The sequence below is a fragment of the Hypanus sabinus genome, chromosome 2 (genome assembly GCF_030144855.1).
Source record: "Hypanus sabinus isolate sHypSab1 chromosome 2, sHypSab1.hap1, whole genome shotgun sequence".
Lineage (NCBI taxonomy): Eukaryota > Metazoa > Chordata > Chondrichthyes > Myliobatiformes > Dasyatidae > Hypanus > Hypanus sabinus.
The window spans coordinates 2455223-2479674 of record NC_082707.1 but is presented as its reverse complement, the minus strand read 5'-3'; the positions used below and the strand labels follow the sequence as shown (position 1 = coordinate 2479674).

Below are 24452 nucleotides of genomic sequence, written 5' to 3'. Positions count from 1 at the left end.
TTGGCTAGCTTACTTTTGTATTCCATCTTTACCCTCATAATGACTTTTTAGTTGCCTTCTGTTGGTATCTGAAAGCTTCCCAATCCTTTAACTTCCCATTGATTTTTGCTGTATTATACACCCTCTTTTTGGCTTTTATGTTGGCTTTGACTTCTCTTTTTAGCCATGGCTGTGTCATCTTTCCTTTAGATTATTTCTTCCTCTTTGGGATGTGTATATCCTATGTCTTCCAACTTGGTTCCAGAAATTCCAGCCATTGCTGACTCTGCCATCATGCCTGGCAGTGTTCTTTTCCAATAATCATATAACAATTACATCACGGAAACAGGCCATCTCGGCCCTTCTAGTCCATGCTGAACGCTTACTCTCACTTAGTCCCACTGACCTGCACTCAGCCCATAACCCTCCATTCCTTTCCTGTCCATATACCTATCCAATTTTACTTAAATGACAATACCGAACCTGCCTCTACCACTTCTACTGGAAGCTCGTTCCACACAGCTACCACTCTCTGAGTAAAGAAATTCCCCCTCGTGTTACCCTTAAACTTTTGCCCTGTAACTCTCAACTCATGTCCTCTTGTTTGAATCTCCCCTACTCTCAATGGAAAATGCCTATCTACGTCAACTCTATCTATCCCCTCATAATTTTAAATACCTCTATCAAGTCCCCCCTCAACCTTCTACGCTCCAAAGAATAAAGACCTAACTTGTTCAACCTTTCCCTGTAACTTAGGTGCTGAAACCCAGGTAACATTCTAGTAAATCTTCTCTGTACTCTCTCTATTTTGTTGACATCTTCCCTATAATCCGGTGACCAGAACTGTACACAATACTCCAAATTCAGCCTTACCAATGCTTTGTACAATTTTAACATTACATCCCAACTCCTATACTCAATGCTCTGATTTATAAAGGCCAACATACCAAAAGCTTTCTTCACCACTCTATCCACATGAGATTCCACCTTCAGGGAACTATGCACCATTATTCCTAGATCACTCTGTTCTACTACATTCTTCAATGCCCTACCATTTACCATGTATGTCCTATTTGGATTATTCCTACCAAAATGTAGCACCTCACACTTATCAGCATTAAACTCCATCTGCCATTGTTCAGCCCACTCTTCTAACTGGCCTAAATCTCTCTGCAAGCTTTGAAAACCTACTTCATTATCCACAACCCCACCTACCTTAGTATCATCTGCATACTTACTAATCCAATTTACCACCCCATCATCCAGATCATTAATGTATATGACAAACAACATTGGACCCAGTACAGATCCCTGAGGCACACCACTAGTCACCGGCCTCCAACCTGACAAACAGTTATCCACCACTACTCTCTGGCATCTCCAATCCAGCCACTGCTGAATCCATTTTACTACTTCAATATTAATACTTAACGATTGAACCGTCCTAACTAACCTTCCGTGCGGAACCTTGTCAAAGGCCTTACTGAAGTCCATATAGACAACATCCACTGCTTTACCCGTCAACTTTCCTCATATCCTCTTCAAAAAATTCAATAAGATTTGTCAAACATGACCTTCCACACACAAATCCATGTTGACTGTTCCTAATCAGACCCTGTCTATCCAGATAATTATATATACCATCTCTAAGAATACTTTCCATTAATTTACCCACCACTGACGTCAAACTGACAGGCCTATAATTGCTAGGTTTACTCTTAGAACCCTTTTTAAACAATGGAATCACATGAGCAATATGCCAATCCTCCGGCACCATCCCCGTTTCTAATGACATTTGAAATATTTCTGTCAGAGCCCCTGCTATTTCTACACTAACCTCTCTCAAGGTCCCAGGGAATATCCTATCAGGACCCAGAGATTTATCCACTTTTATATTCCTTTAAAGCGCCAGTACTTCCTCCTCTTTAATTGTCATAGTTTCCATAACTCCCCTACTTGTTTCCCTTACCTTACACAATTCAATATCCTTCTCCTTAGTGAATACCGAAGAAAAGAAATTGTTCAAAATCTCCCCCATTTCTTTCGGCTCCACACATAGCTGTCCACTCTGATTCCCTAAGGGACCAATTTTATCCCTCACTATCCTTTTGCTATTAATATAACTGTAGAAACCCTATGGATTTATTTTCTCCTTACTTGCCAAAACAACCTCATCTCTTCTTTTAGCTTTTCTAATTTCTTTCTTAAGATTCTTCTTACATTCTTTATCTTCCTCGAGCACCTCATTTACTCCATGCTGCCTATATTTATTGTAGATATCTCTCTTTTTCCTAACCAAGTTTCCCAATATCCCTTGAAAACCATGGCTCTCTCAAACTTTTAACCTTTCCTTTCAACCCAAGAGGAACATAAAGATTCTGTACCCTCAATATTTCACCTTTAAATGACTGCCATTTCTCTATTACATCCTTCCCATAAAACAAATTGTCCCAATCCACTCTTTCTAAATCCTTTTGTATCTCCTCAAAGTTAGCCTTTCTCTAATCAAAAATCTCAACCCTGTCCAGTCCTATCCTTCTCCATAATTAGATTGAAACTAATTACATTGTGATCACTGGACCCGATGTGCTCCCCAACACATACCTCCATCACCTGACCTATTTCATTCCCTAACAGAAGATCCAACACTGCCCCTTCTCTAGTTGGTACCTCTATGCATTGCTGCAAAAAACTATCCTGCACACATTTTACAAACTCCAAACCATCCATCCCTTTTACAGTATGGGCTTCCCAGTCTATGTGTGGAAAATCAAAATCTCCCACAATCACAACCCTGTGCTTACTACAAATATCTGCTATCTCCTTGCAAATTTACTCCTCCAGTTCTCGCTCCCCATTAGGTGGTCTATAATACACCTCTATAAATGTCACTACACCTTTCCCATTCCTCAATTCCACCCAAATAGCCTCTCTCATGTCTCCGTAATTCCCTTTACTCTACCGTAATACTGAAACATCTGACTTTAGCTTCTCTCTCTCAAAATTCAGGGTGAATTTGATCATATTATGATCCTTTTCCCCGAAGGGTGCTTTTACCTTAAGCTCTCCATTCAATTCCTGATCATTGCATAACGTCCAATCCAGAATATCTGATCCCCTAGTTATAGATTCAACCATGAGTTGCTCTAAAAAGCCACCTCGTAGGCACTTTAGAAAGTCCTCCTCCTGTAATCCAGCACCAACCTGATTTTCCCAATCTCCCTGCATATTGAAGTCCCACATGATTATTGTAACATTGCCCTTTTGGCATGATTTTCTATCTCCCATTGTAATTTGTAGACCACATCCTTCCTACTGTTTGGGGGTCTGTATACAACTCCCATCAGGGTCTTTTTACCATTGCAGTATCTGAGCTCTATCCACAATGATTCAGCACTTCCTGATCCTTTATCACTGTTTCTTATGATTTGATTTCATTCTTTTTTGCCAACAATGCCACCCCTTCTGCCTGTCCTTTAATACAATGTGTATCCATGGACATTCAGCTCCCATGGGTCACCAGTGATCTGAAGGCTCTTCTCAACCACAAAATGAGAGCTTTTAGATGAAGAGACAGGCAGGAATTGAAACATGTGCAGAAAGAGCTAAAGGAGAAGATCAAGGTGGCTAAACAGGAACACAGGAGAGAGCTGGAGAAGAGTAGCACACGGGATGTGCTTGGGCAGAGTAGCACACAGGAGGTGTAGAACATCACTGGCTTCAATCAGCCTCACTGTAGGGCCCCAGAATGCAGCCGTGAACAGGCTTAAAACAATTCTTCAATAGGTTTGACAAATGCTCTTTTGTTCACAGCACCATCAGCACACCAGTCTAGCTGAGGGACCCAATGCCTCCCCTCTTCCTTCCTCCCTGCTCCAGTTCAACACATGGATGAAGAACACAGACCACCACTATCCACGTTCCTTCTTTGCCCTGTACTTACCATACCCACCTCCACATATCAATTGCTATCATTCTGATCTTCACTTTCCCAGCCCTGACTTACCACAAACTCGCCAGTCACGATGGACTCGCCTTCACTACTGAGCAGGTGAAGGGCTCTGGGGAAACTCAGACCTGGCAAAGCATTGGGACTGGACGGTGTGAGCCCCGAGGTCCTGAAGGAGTGTGCTGAGCAGTTCTCCGGCACATTCTCAACCTGAGTCTCAGCCTGGAAAGGGTCTCGACTGTGTGGAAAACATCATGTCTGGTCTGAAGGGTCTCGGCCCGAAAAGTTGACTGTACTGCTTTCCATAGATGCCGCCTGGCCTGCTGAGTTCCTCCAGCATTTTGTGTGTGTTGCTTGGATTTCTAGCATCTGCAGATTTTCTCTTGTTAATGACTACCATTCAGAGCCCTGACCTCACACATCATGAAGACCTTAGAGGGGCTGGTCCTGGCTCACCTCCAACCCCTGGTCAGATTAGCCCTCAATTCCCTGCAGTTTGCCTACCGGGAGCACACTGGAGTCGATGATGCTGCCATCTACCTGCTGAATTAGCAGGGCAGCACTGTGAGGATCGTGTTTTTTGATTTCTCAAGTGCCTTCAATACCATATAGCCGTCATTGTGGAGGAAAAGCTCTGTTCAATTAAGATTGGCACTTCCATTGTATCCTGGATAATGGACTACCTGACTGGCAGACCACAGCTTTTGTGGCTTCAGAGTTGTGTGTCAGGCATGGCTATAAACAGCACTGGGGCCCCAGAGGGGACTGTATTGGCTCCCTTCCTGTTTATCCTGTATACCTCAGATTTTAGATATAACACGGAGTCATGTCATCCGAAGAAATTCTTTGATGAATCAGCAATTGTTGGGTTTATAAAGGGAGGACGGGAGGATGAATACAGGCCCTGGTGGAGGACTTGGCCAAATGGTGCAAGCTGAATCATCTGCAGCTCAACATTAGTAAGACAAAGGAGATGGTGATGGACTTCAGAAAGACTAAGCCTGTACTGTTCCCTGTTACTGTTAATGGTGAGGACTGACAAGTAACTGGGTGACAGATGAGTGGAGCATCAACACAGAGGCTATGTACAAGAAAGACCAGAGTGGCCTCTACCTCCTGAGGAGACTGAGGTCCTTTGGAGTATGCAGGTCTCTCATTAACATGATTAGAAAGGCTGCTCTGTTATAGGAGTCAAACTGGACACACTGGAGTGCTAGAAGAAAAGACCCTACGGAAAATCCTGGCAATTCTGGACAGTGTTTCTCACCCGCTGCCTGCCGCCTTGGCCAAACAGAGGAGCACTTTCAGTAATAGACTAAGACAATTGCGCTGCTCCAAAGAGCGCAATACGAGGCCATTCTTACCCTCAGCCATCAGACACTATAATGAGTCAATCTATAGCTGGGGAAGTGATGACCCCACTTCACCACCCCCCCCCCCCCCCATTTGACTGTTTGTCGTGACTTATTTTCTATTCTTTCTACTTCTCTTCTAATATTTATATCTGTGCACTTGTAATGCTACTGTGACACTGCAATTTCCTTTGGGATCAATAAAGTATCTATCTATAATCCTAACTGACATTGTCCAGAAAAAGGTCCATCAAGAGCACTTGCCTCTCCAACATCGAGGACATCTTTAAAAGGCAATGCCTCAAAAAGGTGGCATCTATCATAAAGGATCCCCATCCCCCAGGACATGGCCTCTTTTCATTGCTACCATCAAGGAGGTGCAGGAGCACACACTCAATGACTTAGGAACTCCTCCACCAGCAGATTCTAAATGAACAATGAACCCATGAACACTAACTCACTATTTCTTATGTTTTGTTCTCTTTGCGTACTACTTATTTAGTTTTATACATATTTTTGTTTTGTGTAATCTATAGTTTTTTATTATGCATTGCAATGTACTGTTACCACAAAACAACACATTTCACAACATGTGTCAGTAATACTAAGCTTGACTCTGATTTTGATTGGGTCTGGACAGAGTTAACAACTTGCAAACAACTGGAGTGAAAAATCAATAAAGAGCAGCACCAGGTGTAAGTCAGAGATCAGAGTGAGAAAGATGAACTCAATATTCCACATCCACAGAGAGCAACAGGGAGCAGTACTCAAACCAGAATTTGGTGATGCTAAAATCAGTCTTTAACTGCGGCTGTTGCCATCTTCCTCAATGTAATTTACTGATAGGACTGTGGCATTAACAGAAGAACATTCACATTTCCCTTAATCAAGGTCATAAATAACCCTTTCAATTGTTGTAACATAATGGGCTTGTGACATTACAAAGCTGATAGGCAGCGGAGCCACTATTACCCACAGATACGCAGTGTGAATTGCCGGAGGATGCTCCAGTGCATTATGGGTATAGAGGAAATGCTGCACCAGCCGCTGGACCGAGGAGGGACACATTGATCAAGATTCGAGATTGGTTAATGTCATTTCCTGTACACAAGTGTAAAGGGAAACAAAATAATTGTTACTCTGGATCCGATCCAGCACAAAAAACTCAGTAAGATAAAGCACGCAATAATAAAAAAACACAGTAAGTATAAATACATAAAATAGATTACATATATGTCCATAAAGTGATGCTAGACTGTACACAAGGTGACTGATGGAAAATAATAAAGTAGTTGGTGGAGTTAGCAGGTGGAGGTGTTGCTCAGTCTTACTGCTTGGGTAAAGTAACTGTTTTTCAGTCTGGTGATCCTAGCGTGGATTGGGTGGAACAAACAGTCCATAAACAGGGTGGGTGGAATCCTTCATGATGTTATTGGCCTTTTTCTGGTACCTTTCTGCATATAAGTCCTTGATGGTGGGTAAGCTGATGATACATTGAGCCATTTTGACTACTTGCTGTAGAGTCTTCCTGTCCACCAGTGCAGTTTCCGTACCATACAGGGATGCATTCTTCAACCTGGATAAATGTAAAGTGATTCACTTTGGAAGGTCAAATTTGAAAGTAAAATACAGGATTAATTGCAGGATTCTTTGCAGTGTGGAGGAACAGAGGGATCTTGGGGTTCATGTCCAAATATCCCTTGAAGTTACTACACAAGTTGATAGAGTAGTTAAGGAAACATTAAGAATGTGTGTTGGCTGTCATTATTCAGGGAACTGAGTTCAAAAGCCATGAGGTAATGTTGCAGCTCTATAAAACCCAGGTTAGACTACTCTCAGAATATTATGTCCAGATCTGGTTGCCTCATAAAAGGAAAGATGTGAAAACTTTACAGAGGGTGCAGAACAGATTTACAAGGGTGCTAAGTTGATTAGAGAGCATGTCTTATGATGAGAGGTTGAATGAGCTCAGAGTGGAGGATGAGAGGTGACTTGATGGAAGTGTACAAGTTGATAAGAGGCAGAGATCGAATGGATAATCAGAGACTTTTTCCCAGGGTGGAAATGGCTAATATGAGGGGGCATAATTCTGGTGATTGGAGGAAGGTCAGAGGTAAATTCTGTGCATAGAGTGGTGGGTGCATGAAATACTCTGACGGGATGGTGTTAGGTTCACAAGAATGATTCTGGTAATAGAAAAGTTAACATACAAGGCATATTCCAAGGCTCTGGGCCCATACTCGCTGAAGTTTAGAAGAATGATGGGTACCTCATTGAACCTTATCAAATATTGAAGAGACAAGATAGAGTGGACATAGAAAGTATAGACCAGGATCAGAGGACACAACCTCAGAATAGAGGGACACCCATTTAGAATAGAGATGAGGATGAACTTCTTTAGCCAGGCAGTGGTGAATTTCTGGACTTCATTGCCACAGACAGTTGTAGAGGCCAAGTCATTGGGTTTATTTAAAGCAGAGGTTGATAGGTTCTCGATTAGTCAGGGAATCAGAGGTTACAGGGTGAAGGCAGGAGAATGGGGTTGAGAGGGATAATAAATCAGCCATGATGGAATGGTGGAACAGACTTGATGGGCCCAACGGCCTAATTCTGCTCCTGTCTTCAGATGAGAGGCAGACACATTAGGGACACACAAAGTACACTGCAGATGCAAAGCAACACGTACAACAAGCTGGTGGAACTCAGCAGGTCCGGCAGCATCCGTAGAACCAAGCAGTCAACCTCTCGAGCCAAGACCCGAACTCAGCTCTATGATGAATGACAACTCTGTCCTGACGAAGGGTCTCGGCCCAAAACGTTAACTGCTCGTTTCCATGGATGCTGCCCGACCTGCTGAGTTCCTCCAGCTTGTCGGACACATTAGGGACATTTAAGAAATTCTTAGAAAGGCACATGAATGACAAAAAACGGGAGGGGTCAGTTGAAAAGTAAAGTTAGTGTAGGTTAAAAGGTCAGCACCTCTTCGTGGGCATTGTGCTATGTTCCATTACACAGTCCAAGAGAAGGGACACAATAAAGTGAGGCAGAAAAGGGGATGGTAGAGGGGAGCTGGAGAAAGAGAGAGGTATAAAAAACACACAGAGGGAGTTTCTTCTGAGTCATATTTACCTGCTAACCAAGATCAGCAGTTCAGATTATTCAAACAGAGTTAAGGGAAACTTCAAGCTCAAATTGCCTGCTATGCTCTGTACATTGCATTTTTGACTGCACCACAAGTATTTAATCAGCTGTGAAATATTTGGGTCATCCTGACTTTGCAAAAGCTGCTGGAAGCCCTTCTCAACGCATCACCAGCACCAGCCTACCTGCTATCAAGGGCATTTTTACAGAATGATACCGGTAAAGGGCCAGTAACATTATGAAAGATCTCTCCCACCCTGTCCCACTCTACGTTACATCCACACCAGGACCACCAGACTCAAAAAGTTACTTTCCCCAAGCAGTAAGGCTGATCAACACCTCCACCCACTAACCCACCTTCCACACTCCCAAACACCATTATTTTATAACTTCCTTATGTACAGACAGTCCTGTGCATAGCATCACCTTATGGACATACAATCAATCTATGAATATAAGCTACCTGGTACGTTTATAGTACTGTGTTCTTCATCTTATTGTGATTTTTGTGTTGCATCGTATCCAGAATAAGTGCACTGGAAATGATCTTGATTTTTTTTTTAGATAGAAACTCTTGAAAAATCCATCAAGAAAATTGTGCAATCCCACCTTGGTGAGAAATCATTTCTTCTCAGATGCTGGAGGTGGCTTTTTAGCCAAATGCCCACAGAACATAGTCTCAGAAGCACTGCAGAACATTGAGGCAGACTTTTGCAAACTCAATACATGTAGCAATGTCTTTTCTTGGAGAGCAGTGGTTTCCTCTGTGGTGTCCTTCCATGAACACTATTCTTGTTTGGTGTTTTTCTTATAGTGGAGGCATGAACAGAGACTTTAGCAAGTTCTTGATTTTTGCAGGTCTTTTGCTGTTACCCTCGGGTTCTTTTTCACCTCACTCAGCATTGCACATTGTGCTCCTAGTGTGATCTTAACAGGATGCCCACTCCTAGGGAGAGTAGCAACAGTACCGAGTTTCCTCCATTTGTAGATAATTTCTCTTACTGTGGGCTGATGAACACTCAGGTCTTTGGATTTGCTTTTGTAGCCTTTTCCATCTTCATGCACCTCTACAATTCTTCTAAGATCCTCTGAAAGTTGTTTTCATTGAAGCAAGGTGCCCATAAACAGATCTTTCTTGAGAAGAGCAGACTATGTCAGTAACCTGACTTTGTGTGTCTTTTTTATAGGGCAGGGCATCTCTACAACCCACACCTCTAATCTCATCTCATTTATTTAAACACATGACTCTAAATAGCCTTTGTAGAAGCCATTATCTCAGAGGTTCACGTACTTTTTCCAACAAATACGTCTAACATTGAACAAGTAAATAAATGAACAAGTATAATGTTCCTGTGTTATTTATTTAATTGGGTTCTCTTTATCTAGTTTTAGTACTTAAAGATCTGATCACATTTTAGGTCATACTTATGCAGAAATAGAGAAAATTCTACAGCGTTCACAAACATTCTAGCACCACTGTAAATGTATATGGTTGAATGACAAGAAACTGAACTTGAACTTGGACTTGATATTCTTGAGAGATCATGCAGTGAAGTTATGTGAGCACAGCTGAGAAATAAGGACGAAGGATGAAGTGATCACTTTCAAACACAAAGGTTTCTGTAGATGTGGAAAGACAAAGGCCTCATCATCACTGACCACATTTACAGACAGCGCTGCCACAAGAAAGCAGGATCCATCATCAAGGGCCCCCACCATTGAAGCCATGCTCATTTCTTACTACTACCATTGGGTAGGAGGTACAAGAACCTCAGGACCCACATCACCAGGTTCTGGAACAGTTATTACCCCTCAACCATCAAGTTCTTGAACCAGTGTGGAATACTTCACCTTCCACAACTCTGAAATGATTCCATAACTACAGACTTTTGTACACTGGTTATCCACCCTGTTGGTGTGGATTTTCATTCATTCTATTATAGTTATTGGGCTTATTGTGTATGCCTGCAAGAAAATGAATCTCAGGATTGTATATGGTGACATATATATATATATATATATATATACTTTGTTAAGAAACTTACTTTGAACTGTGAATCATTCAACCACAGACTCAGATGACACTTTTAAACACCAGCTCAAAACCTATTTATTTCACCTTGTTTTTAACTAATGACTTTCTGCCTTTTATTTTCATGTTCACTTTATCATATTGCAAAGCACTTTGAACTACCTTGTCGGTACAAAAAGTGTTCTATTAAGTTTATGATAAAGTGGAGCAAGTCAAATTGTGATGATGTTAAACGGGACCTTGCAAAGGTTGTTGTGAGAGGCTGTTTATGAATTAAGGGACATTGGCAAGTGGAAGGTGAAATGGGGAGAGTTCAGGCTGTCAGGACTAGAGGATGACAAGAGATACTGAAGCTCTGGTCATGAAAGTAGAAGGCAAAAGTCAACTATAGGCAGTTGGGATCAACAGAATCCCTTGGGGAATAAAAGAAAGAAATTAGGAGGGTACAGAGAGGACGTGAGACCATTTTGGCAGATAAAAAGATTAGCTTTATTTGTCACATGAACATTGAAACAGTGAAATGCATTGAAGAACAACACAACCAAGGATCAGACTGGACAGCCCACAAGTGTTGCCACGCTTCCAGAGCCAATATAGCATGCCAACAACTTACTAAGCCTAACCTGTTTATCTTTGTAATGTAGCAGGAAACTGGAGCACCTGAAGGAAACTCACAGAGAATATACAAACTCCTTACAGACAGCAGTGGGATCACCAGCACTGTCAACTACTATTCTGCAGAAATCAGGCGCACCGCACAGGCTCAGAGGAAACGCGCCGCGCGCAAGGCTCGAGCTACCTCCACTTCCACTGCAGCACCTACCCTCATGTGTCCCTCATGTGGGCAAGCTACCTCCACTTCCATTGCAGCACCTACCCTCATGTATCCCACATGTGGGCAAGCTACCTCCACTTCCATTGCAGCACCTACCCTCATGTATCCCACATGTGGGCAAGCTACCTCCACTTCCACTGCAGCATCTACCCTCATGTATTCCACATGTGGGCAAGCTACCTCCTCTTCCATTGCAGCACCTACCCTCATGTGCCCCACATGTGGGCAAGCTACCTCCACTTCCACTGCAGCACCTACCCTCATGTATCCCACATGTGGGCAAGCTACCTCCACTTCCATTGCAGCACCTACCCTCATGTATCCCACATGTGGGCAAGCTACCTCCACTTCCATTGCAGCACCTACCCTCCTGTATCCCACATGTGGGCAAGCTACCTCCACTTCCACTGCAGCATCTACCCTCATGTATCCCACATGTGGGCAAGCTACCTCCACTTCCATTGCAGCACCTACACTCATGTATCCCACATGTGGGCAAGCTACCTCCACTTCCACTGCAGCATCTACCCTCATGTATCCCACATGTGGGCAAGCTACCTCCACTTCCATTGCAGCACCTACCCTCATGTGTCCCTCATGTGGGCAAGCTACCTCCACTTCCACTGCAGCACCTACCCTCATGTGTCCCTCATGTGGGCAAGCTACCTCCACTTCCATTGCAGCACCTACCCTCATGTGTCCCTCATGTGGGCAAGCTACCTCCACTTCCACTGCAGCACCTACCCTCATGTGTCCCTCATGTGGGCAAGCTACCTCCTCTTCCATTGCAGCACCTACCCTCATGTGCCCCACATGTGGGCAAGCTACCTCCACTTCCACTGCAGCACCTACCCTCATGTATCCCACATGTGGGCAAGCTACCTCCACTTCCACTGCAGCACCTACCCTCATGTATCCCACATGTGGGCAAGCTACCTCCACTTCCATTGCAGCACCTACCCTCATGTGTCCCTCATGTGGGCAAGCTACCTCCACTTCCATTGCAGCACCTACCCTCATGTGTCCCTCATGTGGGCAAGCTACCTCCACTTCCATTGCAGCACCTACCCTCATGTGTCCCTTTTGTGGGCAAGCTACCTCCACTTCCACTGCAGCACCTACCCTCATGTATCCCACATGTGGGCAAGCTACCTCCACTTCCATTGCAGCACCTACCCTCATGTGTCCCTCATGTGGGCAAGCTACCTCCACTTCCACTGCAGCACCTACCCTCATGTGTCCCTCATGTGGGCGAGCTTTCAGAGCCCGGATTGGCCTCACCAGTCACCTCCAGACCCACAGTCACAAACCCTCCACCTGACAGAAGTCGTGGTCGTCTTCGACTCCGAAGGACGAATAACAACAACTACTATTCTACCAAAATAACTGAAAGTGTTAAGGACCAAGAGTGAGAAACACCTCCTCATTAGTCAAGAAGCCACAGTGGCACCTACACTTTCTGAGAAAATAGTTGTGCAAGGAAGGCTCCCCACCCCCATTCTAACAACTTTCTACAGGAGCACCATTTGGACTGTTCTGTCTGGCTGCGTTGTATGGTATAGAATCTGCACGGCATCGGACACTACAGAGGATAGTAAAAACCACAGTGGATCACTGGGGTCTTCCTCTCCCCTATTTGTGACATTTATCAGGAGCATTGTACACGAAGGGCCCAAGGCATTATTGAGGATCCCTACCACCATCCTCAATCTCTTTGACCCTACACCATCAGGAAAGAGGTATACGAACATCCAGACTAGGACTGTCAGACTGGGTAACAGCTTCTCTCTATGACTGTGAGACTAATGAATACCCTGCCACCACAGAGGTCTCATCACAAGGACAGTGAGCCATTTACTGTTTACTTGTGCTGTGCACTACATGCATTTTGAATGACATTTTATTAACTTATTTAAGGTAATATTTTGTTTTCTCTGCTTGTGTGATATGTTTTATGGGTGCACCATAGTCCAGAGGAAGGTTGTTTTGCTTCATTTGTCCAATGACAATAAACTTGAACTTGAGCTGAAGTGAAGATACCATCTGAAAAGCAGTAGAAGTTGATTCAATGGGAATTTCACAGATGTACAGCCCTGAGGTAAGTGAAGAGAACAAGGGAGTGAGGCTCAGGGAAGAGCCTTTTCACCAAGCCATCAACTGTTTGATGGGCTGAATAGCCTTCTCCTTGACGTCTCAAAGAGTAGAGCAATGTATCTGGTGCGCTCTCTCTCTCTCTCTCTCTCTCCCTCTCTCACAGCCTTGTTCCCTCAGCCTTTATGGGTAAAGCCCTCCCCATCATTGAGCACAGCATCCAGGACATTCTCTCTTCTCACTGCTGCCATTAGGAAAAGGTACAGGAGGCTCAGGACCCACACCACCAGGTTTAGGAACAGTTATTATCCCTCAGCCACCAGGTCCCACACCAGCAGGTTCAGGAACAGTTATTACCCCTCAATCATTTAGCTCTGGAACCAAAGGGGATAATTTCACTCACTTCATTTGCCCCATCACTGAACTGCTCCCACAATCCATTGACACACTTTCAAGGATTCTTCATCTCCTATTCTTGATATTTATTTCTTATTAATTTATTATTATTTTCTCAGCATTATTTGTTCAGCATGTCTTTTGCACATGGGTTGTTTGTTCATCTTGTGTGTGTTTTTTCAATGATTTAATGGTGTTATAACCATATAACAATTACAGCACGGAAACAGGTCATCTCAGCCCTTCTAGGCCGTGCCGAACACTTACTCTCACCTAGTCCCACCTATCCGAGGGGTGTTTCTCTGTATTTAGACCATAAGACAGTGAAGCAGAAGTTGGCCATTCGGCCCATTGAGTCTGCTCCGTCATTTCATCATGAGCTGATCCAATCTCCCCTTTAGTCCCATTCCCCCACCTTCTCACCATAACCTTTGATGCCCTGACTACTCAGAATCCTATCAATCTCTGCCTTGAATACACCCAATGACTTGGCCTCCACAGCTGCCCGTGGCAACAAATTCCATAGATTCACCATTTACTGTGAATGCCTGCAAGAAAATGAATCTCAGTGTTGTATTTGATAACGTATATGTACTTCGAGCTTTGAACCGTTCCTAGAAGCTGCTGATAATGTGAGAACTTCCAGAAAAAAGGTCAACAATTTCTTTAGGAGAAGCAGTGAGTTCCCAATATCTCCAGTGTGGCTTTCTTCTCGAATTCCCTCAGGGACCATGGCACAGTATAAGAAAAAGCTGTGGAAAGTAGTAAAACTCAGCCAGCTCTTTCATAGGCACTAGCCTCCCTAGCGTCGAAGACATCTTCAATAGGCATTGTCTCAAAAGGGTGTCATCCATCATCAAGGACCCCTATCACCCAGGACATGCCCTCTACTCATTTCTATCATCAAGGAGCAGATATAGGAGACTCATGACACACACTCAGTGTTTCAGGAACAGCTTCTTCCCCTCCGCCATCAATTTTCTGGATGGATAATAAACCCATGAATACTACCTCACTATCTTTTATTGTTTATGGTACTTCATAGTTTTTTTTATTATATATTGCAATGAGCATCTGCAGATGCTGGAAATCCAGAGCAACACACACAAATTGCTGGAGGAACTCAGCAGGTCAGGCAGCAACTATGGAAATAAATAAACAGTTGATGTTTCGGGCCAAGATCCTTCTTCAGAACTGAAAAGGAAGGGGGACACCAGAATAAGAAGGTGCAGAGAGGGTAAGGAGGACAAGCTAGAAGGTGATAGGTGAAGCCAGGTGGGTGCGGAGGGGGGATAAAGTAAGAAGCTGGGAGATGGTGGGTGGAAAAGGTAAAGGGCTGAAGAAAAAGGAATATTTCACAACATACACCAGTCATATGAGGCCTAATTCTGATTCTGTTCCTGACACCCACCCATAAGGGCAGAGAGAACAGTATTGCTGTTGATTTCAGGCAATCTCCTTAAGCAGTCACAAGCCGAGGGTATCTCTGACAGATAGAAAATTATTCCCCACATACTGAGGTCAAGCATTCCAAACATTCACTGACATGCTCATGTCAAAAACAACAACCTCAGGGTAGCTCAACACCTCGCAGAACACAGCAACATTTAGACCATAATTCATCAGACATAGGAGCAGAATGAGGCCATTCAGCCCATCAAGTCTGCTCCACCATTCCATTATGTCTGATTTATTACCCCTCTCAAACCCATTTTCCAAACTTCTCCCTGTAACCTTTGACACCCTGACTAATCAAGAACCTATCAACCTCTAAATGCACTCAATGTCTTGGCCTCCACAGATGTCAGTGGTAATGAATTCCAAAGAGTCACCACATTCTAGTTAAAGAAATTCCACTTATCTCTGTTCTAAATGGACATCCTTCTACTCTGAGGCTGTGTCCTCTGGTCCTAGACTCCCCCACTATAGGAAACATCCTCTCCACATCCACTCTCTCTGTGTCCTCTGGTCCTAGACTCCCCCACTATAGGAAACATCCTCTCCACACCCACTCTATCTGTGCCCTCTGGTCCTAGACTCCCCACTACAGGAAACATCCTCTCCACACCCACTCTATCTGTGTCCTCTGGTCCTAGACTCCCCCACTATAGGAAACATCCTCTCCACATCCACTCTATCTGTGCCCTCTGGTCCTAGACTCCCCACTATAGGGAACATCCTCTCCACATCCACTCTATCTGTGTCCTCTGGTCCTAGACTCCTCACTATAGGAAACATCCTCTCCACATCCACTCTATCTGTGTCCTCTGTTCCTAGACTCCTCACTATAGGGAACATCCTCTCCACATCCACTCTATCTGTGTCCTCTGGTCCTAGACTCCTCACTATAGGAAACATCCTCTCCACATCCACTCTATCTGTGTCCTCTGTTCCTAGACTCCTCACTATAGGGAACATCCTCTCCACATCCACTCTATCTGTGTCCTCTGGTCCTAGACTCCTCACTATAGGAAACATCCTCTCCACATCCACTCTATCTGTGTCCTCTGGTCCTAGACTCCTCACTATAGGAAACATCCTCTCCACATCCACTCTATCTGTGTCCTCTGGTCCTAGACTCCCCCACTACAGGAAACATCCTCTCCAAATCCACTCTATCTGTGTCCTCTGGTCCTAGACTCCCCCACTATAGGAAACATCCTCTCCACATCCACTCTATCTGTGTCCTCTGGTCCTAGACTCCCCCTCTATAGGAAACATCCTCTCCACATCCACTCTATCTGTGTCCTCCGGTCCTACACTCCACCACTATAGGAAACATCCTCTCCACATCCACTCTATCTGTGTCCTCTGGTCCTAGACTCCCCCACTACAGGAAACATCCTCTCCACATCCACTCTATCTGTGTCCTCTGGTCCTAGACTCCCCCACTATAGGAAACATCCTCTCCACATCCACTCTATCTGTGCCCTCTGGTCCTAGACTCCCCTCACTATAGGAAACATCCTCTCCACATCCACTCTATCTGTGTCCTCTGGTCAACTCCCCCACTATAGGAAACATCCTCTCCACACCCACTCTCTGTGTCCTCTGGTCCTAGACTCCCCCACTACTGGAAACATCCTCTCCACATCCACTCTATCTGTGTCCTCTGGTCCCAGACTCCCCACTACAGGAAACATCCTCTCCACACCCACTCTATCTGTGCCTTTCAATGTTCGATAGGTTTCAGTGCGATCTCTCCTCGTTTTTCTGAACTCCAGCAAGTACATCTGGCTCCAAGAAGCTGTTTGCTTGTGGGTGGCCACACCCCGGTACACTGCTTCAACAGGCAGGCTAAACCAGGCGAGGCTAGTCAGTAGGTCTGATTCTCCGGTGAGATAGGGGACTGGGCAGATGAGATCCAACGATCAGGAAGGTCATTCTGTAACGCTTTGTGAAAGCAAAGGGCATGGCGAGGCACAGGAGAAGTAATGGTCAAGCACTGCAACCAAGGAAGACCCCAGTTGTGACAACTGCTTGTACCACTGGACCCTGACTTCCAAGGTTGAAACTGCCCCACTGCAATGGTTTTTCCATTTTAAAAACTCTCCTGCACAGGTTTCTGTCATCATCAGATACGACGGAAAACCACCATTAAAAATTACTATGAGACTCAATAAGAAATATAGAAAATAAATTAATACAGAAAAAGAGAGCAAAAGTGAAGTATTGTTCATGGACCATTCAGAAATCCAATGGCGGAGGGGAAGAAGCTATTCCTAAAATGTTGCTCTTGCTGATCTACATGTGAAGATTAAGAGATAATCTCTCGTGTTTACCAAAATACCAGCTGGAATCTAAACAAATTAGACAGACATCTATCTGTATATGCAAACAAGCTAAAAGTCACTCAAAAGTAATTTTAGGTTATCTTAAGGAAACATTCTCAAATCCCATTCTTTCTAGCAAAGTAGCTCAAGGGACTGCAGGAAAAGGCAAAAACACCACTGAAGAAATGCAAGCTCTGGGTCAGAAGTTGGCAGCATTTCTACCCAGTTAATCCACGGTAAAATAGCAGTTAGCACAATGCTATTATAGCTCAGTGTGTCGGAGGTCAGAGTTCAATTCCAGGGTCCTCTGTAAGCAAATTTATACGCTCCTTCCCATGTGTGCGTGAGGTTCCTCTGAATGATCCAGTTTCCTCCCGCAGTCCAAAGATGTACCGGTTAGCAGGTTAATTGGCCATTGCAAATTCTCCTGTGAATAGGCTAATGTTGAGATTCAAGAGAAGTACACAAGTATAAGAGAACAAAATAATTGTTACTCTGTATCTGATGCAGTGCAAAAAAAACCCACAAAAGATAAAGAACACAATAATAAAAATACAATAAATATATATACATAAGATTGACTGTATGTCCATAAAGTGACGCTGGCTGTACATAAGGTGACTTATGGGAAATAATAAGGTAGACATGGAATTCATGTGTGAAGGTGTTAATCAGCCTCACTACTTGGGCAAAGTAACTGTTTTTACGCAGCCCCCTCCCTGTTGGGAGTGGGACAAACAGTCCATGAGCAGGGTGGGTGGGATCCTTCATGATGTTACTGGCCCTTTTTCAGCACCTTTCTGTACATGTGTCCTTGATGGTGGGTAGGCTGGTGCCAATGATGCGTTAAGCAGTTCCGACTACCCCTTGCAGAGCCTCCCTGCCCACCACAGTGCAGTCTCCAAACCCCGCAGTGAGACAGCTTGTTAGGATGTTCTCTACTGTGCATCGATAGAATGACATGGGTATAGACGTGCATAATCCAGCCTCTCAGCATTAGTGAGCTTTCCCGTTTGTGTAGACTGTGTTCTGGGACCATGAGAGATTGTGTAGAATGTGCAATCCTAGGAGTTTGAAACTGCTCATATGTCCTTTGTCTTGTTGACATTGAGGAAGAGATTACTTGCCTAAAACTTGACAGCCTCTTCTCTGCAGGCTTTCTCATCATTGTTGGTGACAAGCCCCACCATTGTCATCGGTGAACCTGACAATGTGATTGATTGGGTGATTGGCCGTTCAGTCACGCGTGAGCAAAGTGTACAGCGAAGGCTCAGAACACAGCTCTGGGGGGCACCCATATTGAGGAAGATTGAGAGGATGGAGTGGTTGTGCATCCTGACTTTGAGGTCTGTTCATTTGGAAGTCCAACACACAGTTGCACAGTGGTGTATTTAGTCTGGGGATTGGTATTTAAATTGGTGGGTTGCTGGATGGCAGAGCTGGAAACACCAGAAGGGCCTGTTCTGCACTGCATCTAAAGCCACTCCAGGGACAAGTGCTCAAGATGTACACAGCACGTGCTCTCTGCCCACCATCCACCAAAATTTCTCACAGAAAGAAACACTCTGGAGCAGGAATATCCTGAACAGATCATCATTTCTGCATCATCACTGGGTTTAAATCCAAGAAACCCCTTACTGAAATGCCAGCACCAGAAAAACTACAGAACTTTAGGAAGGTGCCTCAACACAATCTTTGCAAATGTAACATTAGGTGTTCATTAAATATTGGCTTTCCCACCGACGATGAGGCTGCTCTGGGCATAGCATCTGCAAGCTTGGCAGCAATCTGCCTCTGTGTGACAGACTCAGCCGCTCCCGGCTTCGGGTTTATGGACTCAATTTCATTCTGATGCTTGCTTTATTGCTTCAGTGATTTGACCTGATTTGTTTTTTTCTCTCTGCAAATTGAGTGTTGGTCTTTTTTTTAAATTGTGTTCTTTCAGGTTTCTTGTTTTGTGGCCACCTGTAAGCAAATAAATCACGAACTTCAAGGTTGTATAATTTAAAGATACTTCGTTAATAAAAGCCACTTTGACTTTGAAGTACAAAATATAGAACTGTACAGCAGAGGGACGGGAGGGAGATTGGAAATCTGGCTGAGCGGTGCTACAACAAAAACCTCTCACTCAATGTCAGCAAGACCCAGGGGCTGAATATTGACCTCAGGAGGAGGAAGCCGGAGTTCCATGAGCCAGTCCTCATCAGGGAATCAGAAGTGGAGAGGGTCAGTAATTTTAAATTCCTCGGTGTTATTACTTCAGAAAGTCTGTCCTGGGCCCAGCACAATAGTGCTTTACAAAGTAAGCACAGCAGCATCTCTACTTCATCAGGAGTTTGGCACGTGATCTTAAACTTAAACAAACTTCTATAGGTGTGTGGTTGCATCACTCCATGGAATGGAAACACCAATGCCCTTGAATGGAAAAGCCTACAAAAGGTACTTGGATACAGCTCAATCCATCATGGGTATCAATATGGGAATCATATTTTGGCTCCAAATAGTAGCCAAAATGTGGGTTGAGATTGCAAAGGGAGCTGTGTGGAGCATGTAATAAGGGTAATGACACAATTGTACTGGGGGACTTCAATATGCACGGGGATTGGGAAAATCAGGTTGGTGACGGATTACAAGAGAGAGAATTTGTTGAATGCCTATGAGATGGCTTTTTAGAGCAGTTTGTGTTCAAGCCTACTAGGAGAATAAAGGGAATTACAGAGGCAATGAGAGAGGAGTTTTCCCAGGTGGATTGGAGGAGATACCGGTGGGATGACAGCAGAACAGAGGTGTCTGAAGTTTCTGGGAATAGTTCACAAGGCGCAGGATAGATATGTCCCACAGAGGAAGGAGTTTTCAAATGGCAGGGCTAGACAACCATGGCTGACAAGGGAAGTTAAGGACTGCATAAAACCAAGGAAAGGGCATATAAGGTAGCAAAAGTGAGTGGGAAGTTGGATGATTGGGAAGCTTTTAAAATCCAACAAAGGGCAACTAAAAGAGCTATAAGAAGGGAAAAGCTGAAATATGAAGGCAAACTAGCCAATAATATAAAGCAGGATACTAAAAGTTTTTTCAGTTATATAAAAAGTAAAAGGGAGGTGTGAGTTGATATTGGACCACTGAAAAATGATGCTGGTGAAGTAGTAATGGGGGACAAAGAAATGGCAGATAAACTTATTAAGTACTTTGCTTCAGTCTTTACTTTGGAAGACACCAGCTGTATGCCAGAGGTCCATGACTGTCAGGGAGCAGAAGTGAGGAATAGCTATTACAAAGGAAAAAATGCTAGGCAAACTCAAAGGTCTTAAGGTGTATAAGTCACATGGACCAGATGGACTACATCCCATGTCCTGAGAGAAGAGATAACAGATGCATTGGTCATGAATTTTCAAGAATCACTTGATAATGGCATGGCACTGGAGGACTGGAAAGTTGCAAATATCACTCCATTCTTTCAGAAGGGAGAAGGACAAAAGAAAGGAAATTATAGGCCAGTTAGAGTAATCTCAGTGGTTGAGAAAGTGCTGGAGTCCACTATTAAGGACAAGGTTTCAGGGTACTTGGAGAATAATGATAAAATAAGTTAAAGTCAGGATGATTTCTGTAAAGGGAAATCTTGCCTGACAAATCTGTTGGAATTCTTCAAAGAAGTAACAAGCAGGGCAGACAAAGGAGAGGCAGTGGATGTCATTTACTTAGATTTTCAGAAGGCAGGTGCCTCACATGAGGCTGCTTAACAAGATAAAATCCTATGGTGTTACAGGAAGGATACTGGCATGGATAGAGGATTAGCTGACAGGCAGGAGGCAGTGAGTGGGAATAAAGAAGGTCTTCTCTGGTTGACTGCCAGTAACAAATGGTGTTCCTCAGGGTCAGTATTGGGACTGCTACTTTCCATATTGTTTGTCAAAGATTTAGAATTGATGGCTTTGTGGCAAAGTTTGCAGATGATACAAAGATAGTGGTAGGTAGTGTTGAGGAAGCAATGTGTTTGCAACAGAGCTTAGACAAATTGAAAGAACGGGCAAAAAAGTGGCAGATGTAATACAGTGCTGGGAAATGTATGATGATGCATTTTGGTAAAAGGAACAATAGTGCGGACTATTATCTAAATGGGGAGAAGGTTCAAACATCACAGGTGCAAAGAATCTTAGGACTCCTCGTGCAAGACTCCCAGAAGGTTAATTCACAGGTTGAGTCTGTGATAAAGAAGGCAAATGCAATATTGGCATTTACTTCAAGGGGAGTAGAATAGAAAACAAGGAGAAAATGCTGTCAGGCTGCATTTGAAGTATTGTAAACTATTTTGGGCCTCTTATCTCAGAAAGAATGCATTGTCTTTGGAGAGAGTCCAGAGGAGATTCATGAGGATAATTCTGGGAAAGAAGACAGCTTTGGGCCTGTAATCATTGGAATTTAGAAGAATGGGGATGAATCTTATTGAAATCTACCAAATGTTGAAAGGACGAGATAAGGAAGATGTGGAGAGGATGTTTCCTCTGGTGAAGGTATCCAGAACTAGAGGACACACCTCAAAATTGAGGGACGATTTTTCAGAATAGTAGTAAGGATGAATTTTTTTAGCCAAAGATTCGTGAATCTGTGGAATGTTCTGCCAAAGACCGTGGTTGAGGCCAAGTCCGTGCATATATTTAAAGCAGAAGGTGATAGATTTCTGATTGGTCAGGGCATCAAGGGATATGGTGAGAGGGGCAGGTGCATGGGGTTGAATGGGATCCGGGATCAGCAATGATGAAGTGGTGGAATGGACATGATGGGCTGAATGGAGTAAATTCTGATCCTATCTCTTATGGGTAAAGCCCTCCTACCACTGAGAACAACAACATGGAGCGCTGTTACATCCATCATCAGGGACATACCATCCAGGCTCTCTTCTAGCTGCTGCCATCAGGAAGAAGGTATAGGAATCTCAAGACCCTCACCACCAGGTTCAGGAACAGTTACTACCCCTCAACCATAAGCCTTTGAACCATAGGGGATAACTTCGCTCACCAGATGACAGAACTGTTCCCACAACCTATGGACTCACTTTCAAGGACTCTTCATCTCATGTTCTTCATATTTATTGCTTTTTTGTTGTTTCTTTGTATTTACTGTGAATGACCACAAGAAAGTAACTTTCAAGGTTGTTTCTGGTGACATATATGTACTTTGATAATAAATTTACTTAGAACTTTGTTTAAAATTTTTCTGATTTCTACCACTGTCAAAAGTAAACAGTTTGTTTACATATTTACATTAAGTGATGGAGGATCACTGTATCACTTCCTGGTGGCCCTCCCTGGCCCACTGCCACCGATTCTATCAAGCATACCGAATTAAACAATTCTTAAAAATGCAAACAAAAATGAGATCATCAAATACTGGCAAGAAAGGTAATCACTAAGTTCCCATTAAGGGACAAAAATGGAAATTTTGAAGTCAGGAATGATCGAATAACAGAGAACAAGATTGGAAGGAAGTTTCTCAGAAAGAGTTCCTGGAATGTGGAATGTTCCCATAAGTGGTAATCGAAAAGGCGAGACGCTGTCATGTGGAATGTGCTCGTAGAAAGACAGAGGAAGCACAGATTCAGTGGAACTTTCACAGAATCATTGGGCACAGACCCAGGGCCGTTCAGCAGCTCCATGTGTACTGCTTGTCTCAAATATTGCTCCAATTAAAACCCACACTGCAATGTTTTCACCATATCCACACTAATCAGTCTTCACATTTATGAACAACTGCCCACTAAAAGTTCCCGTAAAACCTGATTCAATGTCCTTTTATGTCGATAGTTCCAGACATAGAACATAGAACAGTTCCTTCAGCCCATAATGTTGTGCCAAACCGATTAAATTAGTAATCAAATAGCCAACCAAACTGATCTCTTCTGCCTACATGATGTCCATTTTCCTCACATTCATGTGCCTATCTAAACATCTTTTAAAAGTCTCTGAGGTATCTGATTCTATCACCACCCCACTCTCTGTGTAAAAAACTTGCCCCTCACATCTCCTTTGAAATTACCTCTTCTCACCATAAGCGTTTCAAACCTGGGAAGCAGATATTGTCTGTCTATCTTTTTAGGCTAAACTATGATTGAGGGTCAACCATGGATATTGAGTCACAGCTGTCTATATGATGCACAAGCAATATTCCAGATGCAGCCGAACTAGAGTTTTATAAAATTGCTACATAGCTTCCTCACTTTTGAATTCAATGCTGTGATTGATAAAGGCAAGCATGCCATATGCATTCTGAGTCCCCCAACCTAATTCATCCATACCGACAAAGATTCCACTTTATACATTAAAACTTCTGATTACTACCGCACTGGCAAAGAAAACACTCTCCACCCGCAACCTAACAAATCTCAGATTCTTTTATTCTTACATATGTATGTACATATTTATAAACACAATGCGGAACAGGCCCCTCTGTCCCAACAAGTTGCATAGCCCAGGACAACAGAGCACCCGGAGTAAATCAACGCATTCCTTACAAATGGTTCCGGAATTGAACTTCAAACTCCAGAACGGCCTAGCATTACACTTACCACTTTGGTACCATGGCACCCATCAGTTCCCTACTTCAAGGGGAACAATCCTGGACTCTCAAATCCTTCTAGACAACTGAAATCACTAATCTCTGTGATCATTTTAATCTAATTAAAGACCCCATCACCCAGGATATGCCCTTTCTCATTACTAACATCGAGGAGGAGGTACAGGAGCTTGAAGACACACACTCAACATTTCAGAAACAGCTTCTTCCCCTCTGACATCAGATTGCTGAATGGACACTAAACTCCTGAACACTTCCTCAGCATATTTCCCCCTCTCCTTTGCACTACATACTTAATGTTTCCGTTTTTATATAAACTTCTTATTGTAAATTATAA

The 24452-nt window shown here is 43.6% G+C and overlaps 2 protein-coding genes across 8 annotated transcripts in view; both read right to left on the bottom strand.

Moving 5' to 3' along the window:
• The window catches only part of lpp (LIM domain containing preferred translocation partner in lipoma), a 565002-nt gene that overhangs the window by 497964 nt on the left and 42586 nt on the right, over window positions 1–24452 (bottom strand). Inside the window, exon 1 of one of the 4 annotated variants that reach the window (XM_059991251.1) lies at window positions 6731–6889. The exons of the other annotated variants lie outside the window; for them this stretch is intronic. Coding sequence (XP_059847234.1) covers window positions 6731–6740 — 10 coding nt within the window. The 5' untranslated portion in view covers window positions 6741–6889. Of the gene's footprint in view, window positions 1–6730; window positions 6890–24452 lie in introns of those variants that run through there. 4 annotated transcript variants of the gene reach the window in all.
• On the bottom strand, window positions 3792–12524 carry LOC132406093 (uncharacterized). 4 transcript variants are annotated; one of them, XM_059991315.1, is made up of 2 exons: window positions 11523–12524; window positions 3792–11414 (listed from the first exon to the last, which is right to left on the bottom strand). In XM_059991315.1, the coding sequence occupies exons 1-2, from the start codon at window positions 12522–12524 to the stop codon at window positions 11217–11219; spliced, it is 1200 nt and encodes a 399-aa protein (XP_059847298.1). In that variant the 3' UTR covers window positions 3792–11216. The 4 variants fall into 4 exon arrangements, with proteins under 4 accessions (XP_059847298.1, XP_059847307.1, XP_059847315.1 ...); XM_059991324.1 differs by having other exon boundaries at window positions 3792–11434; window positions 11543–12524; XM_059991332.1 differs by having other exon boundaries at window positions 3792–11650; window positions 11867–12524.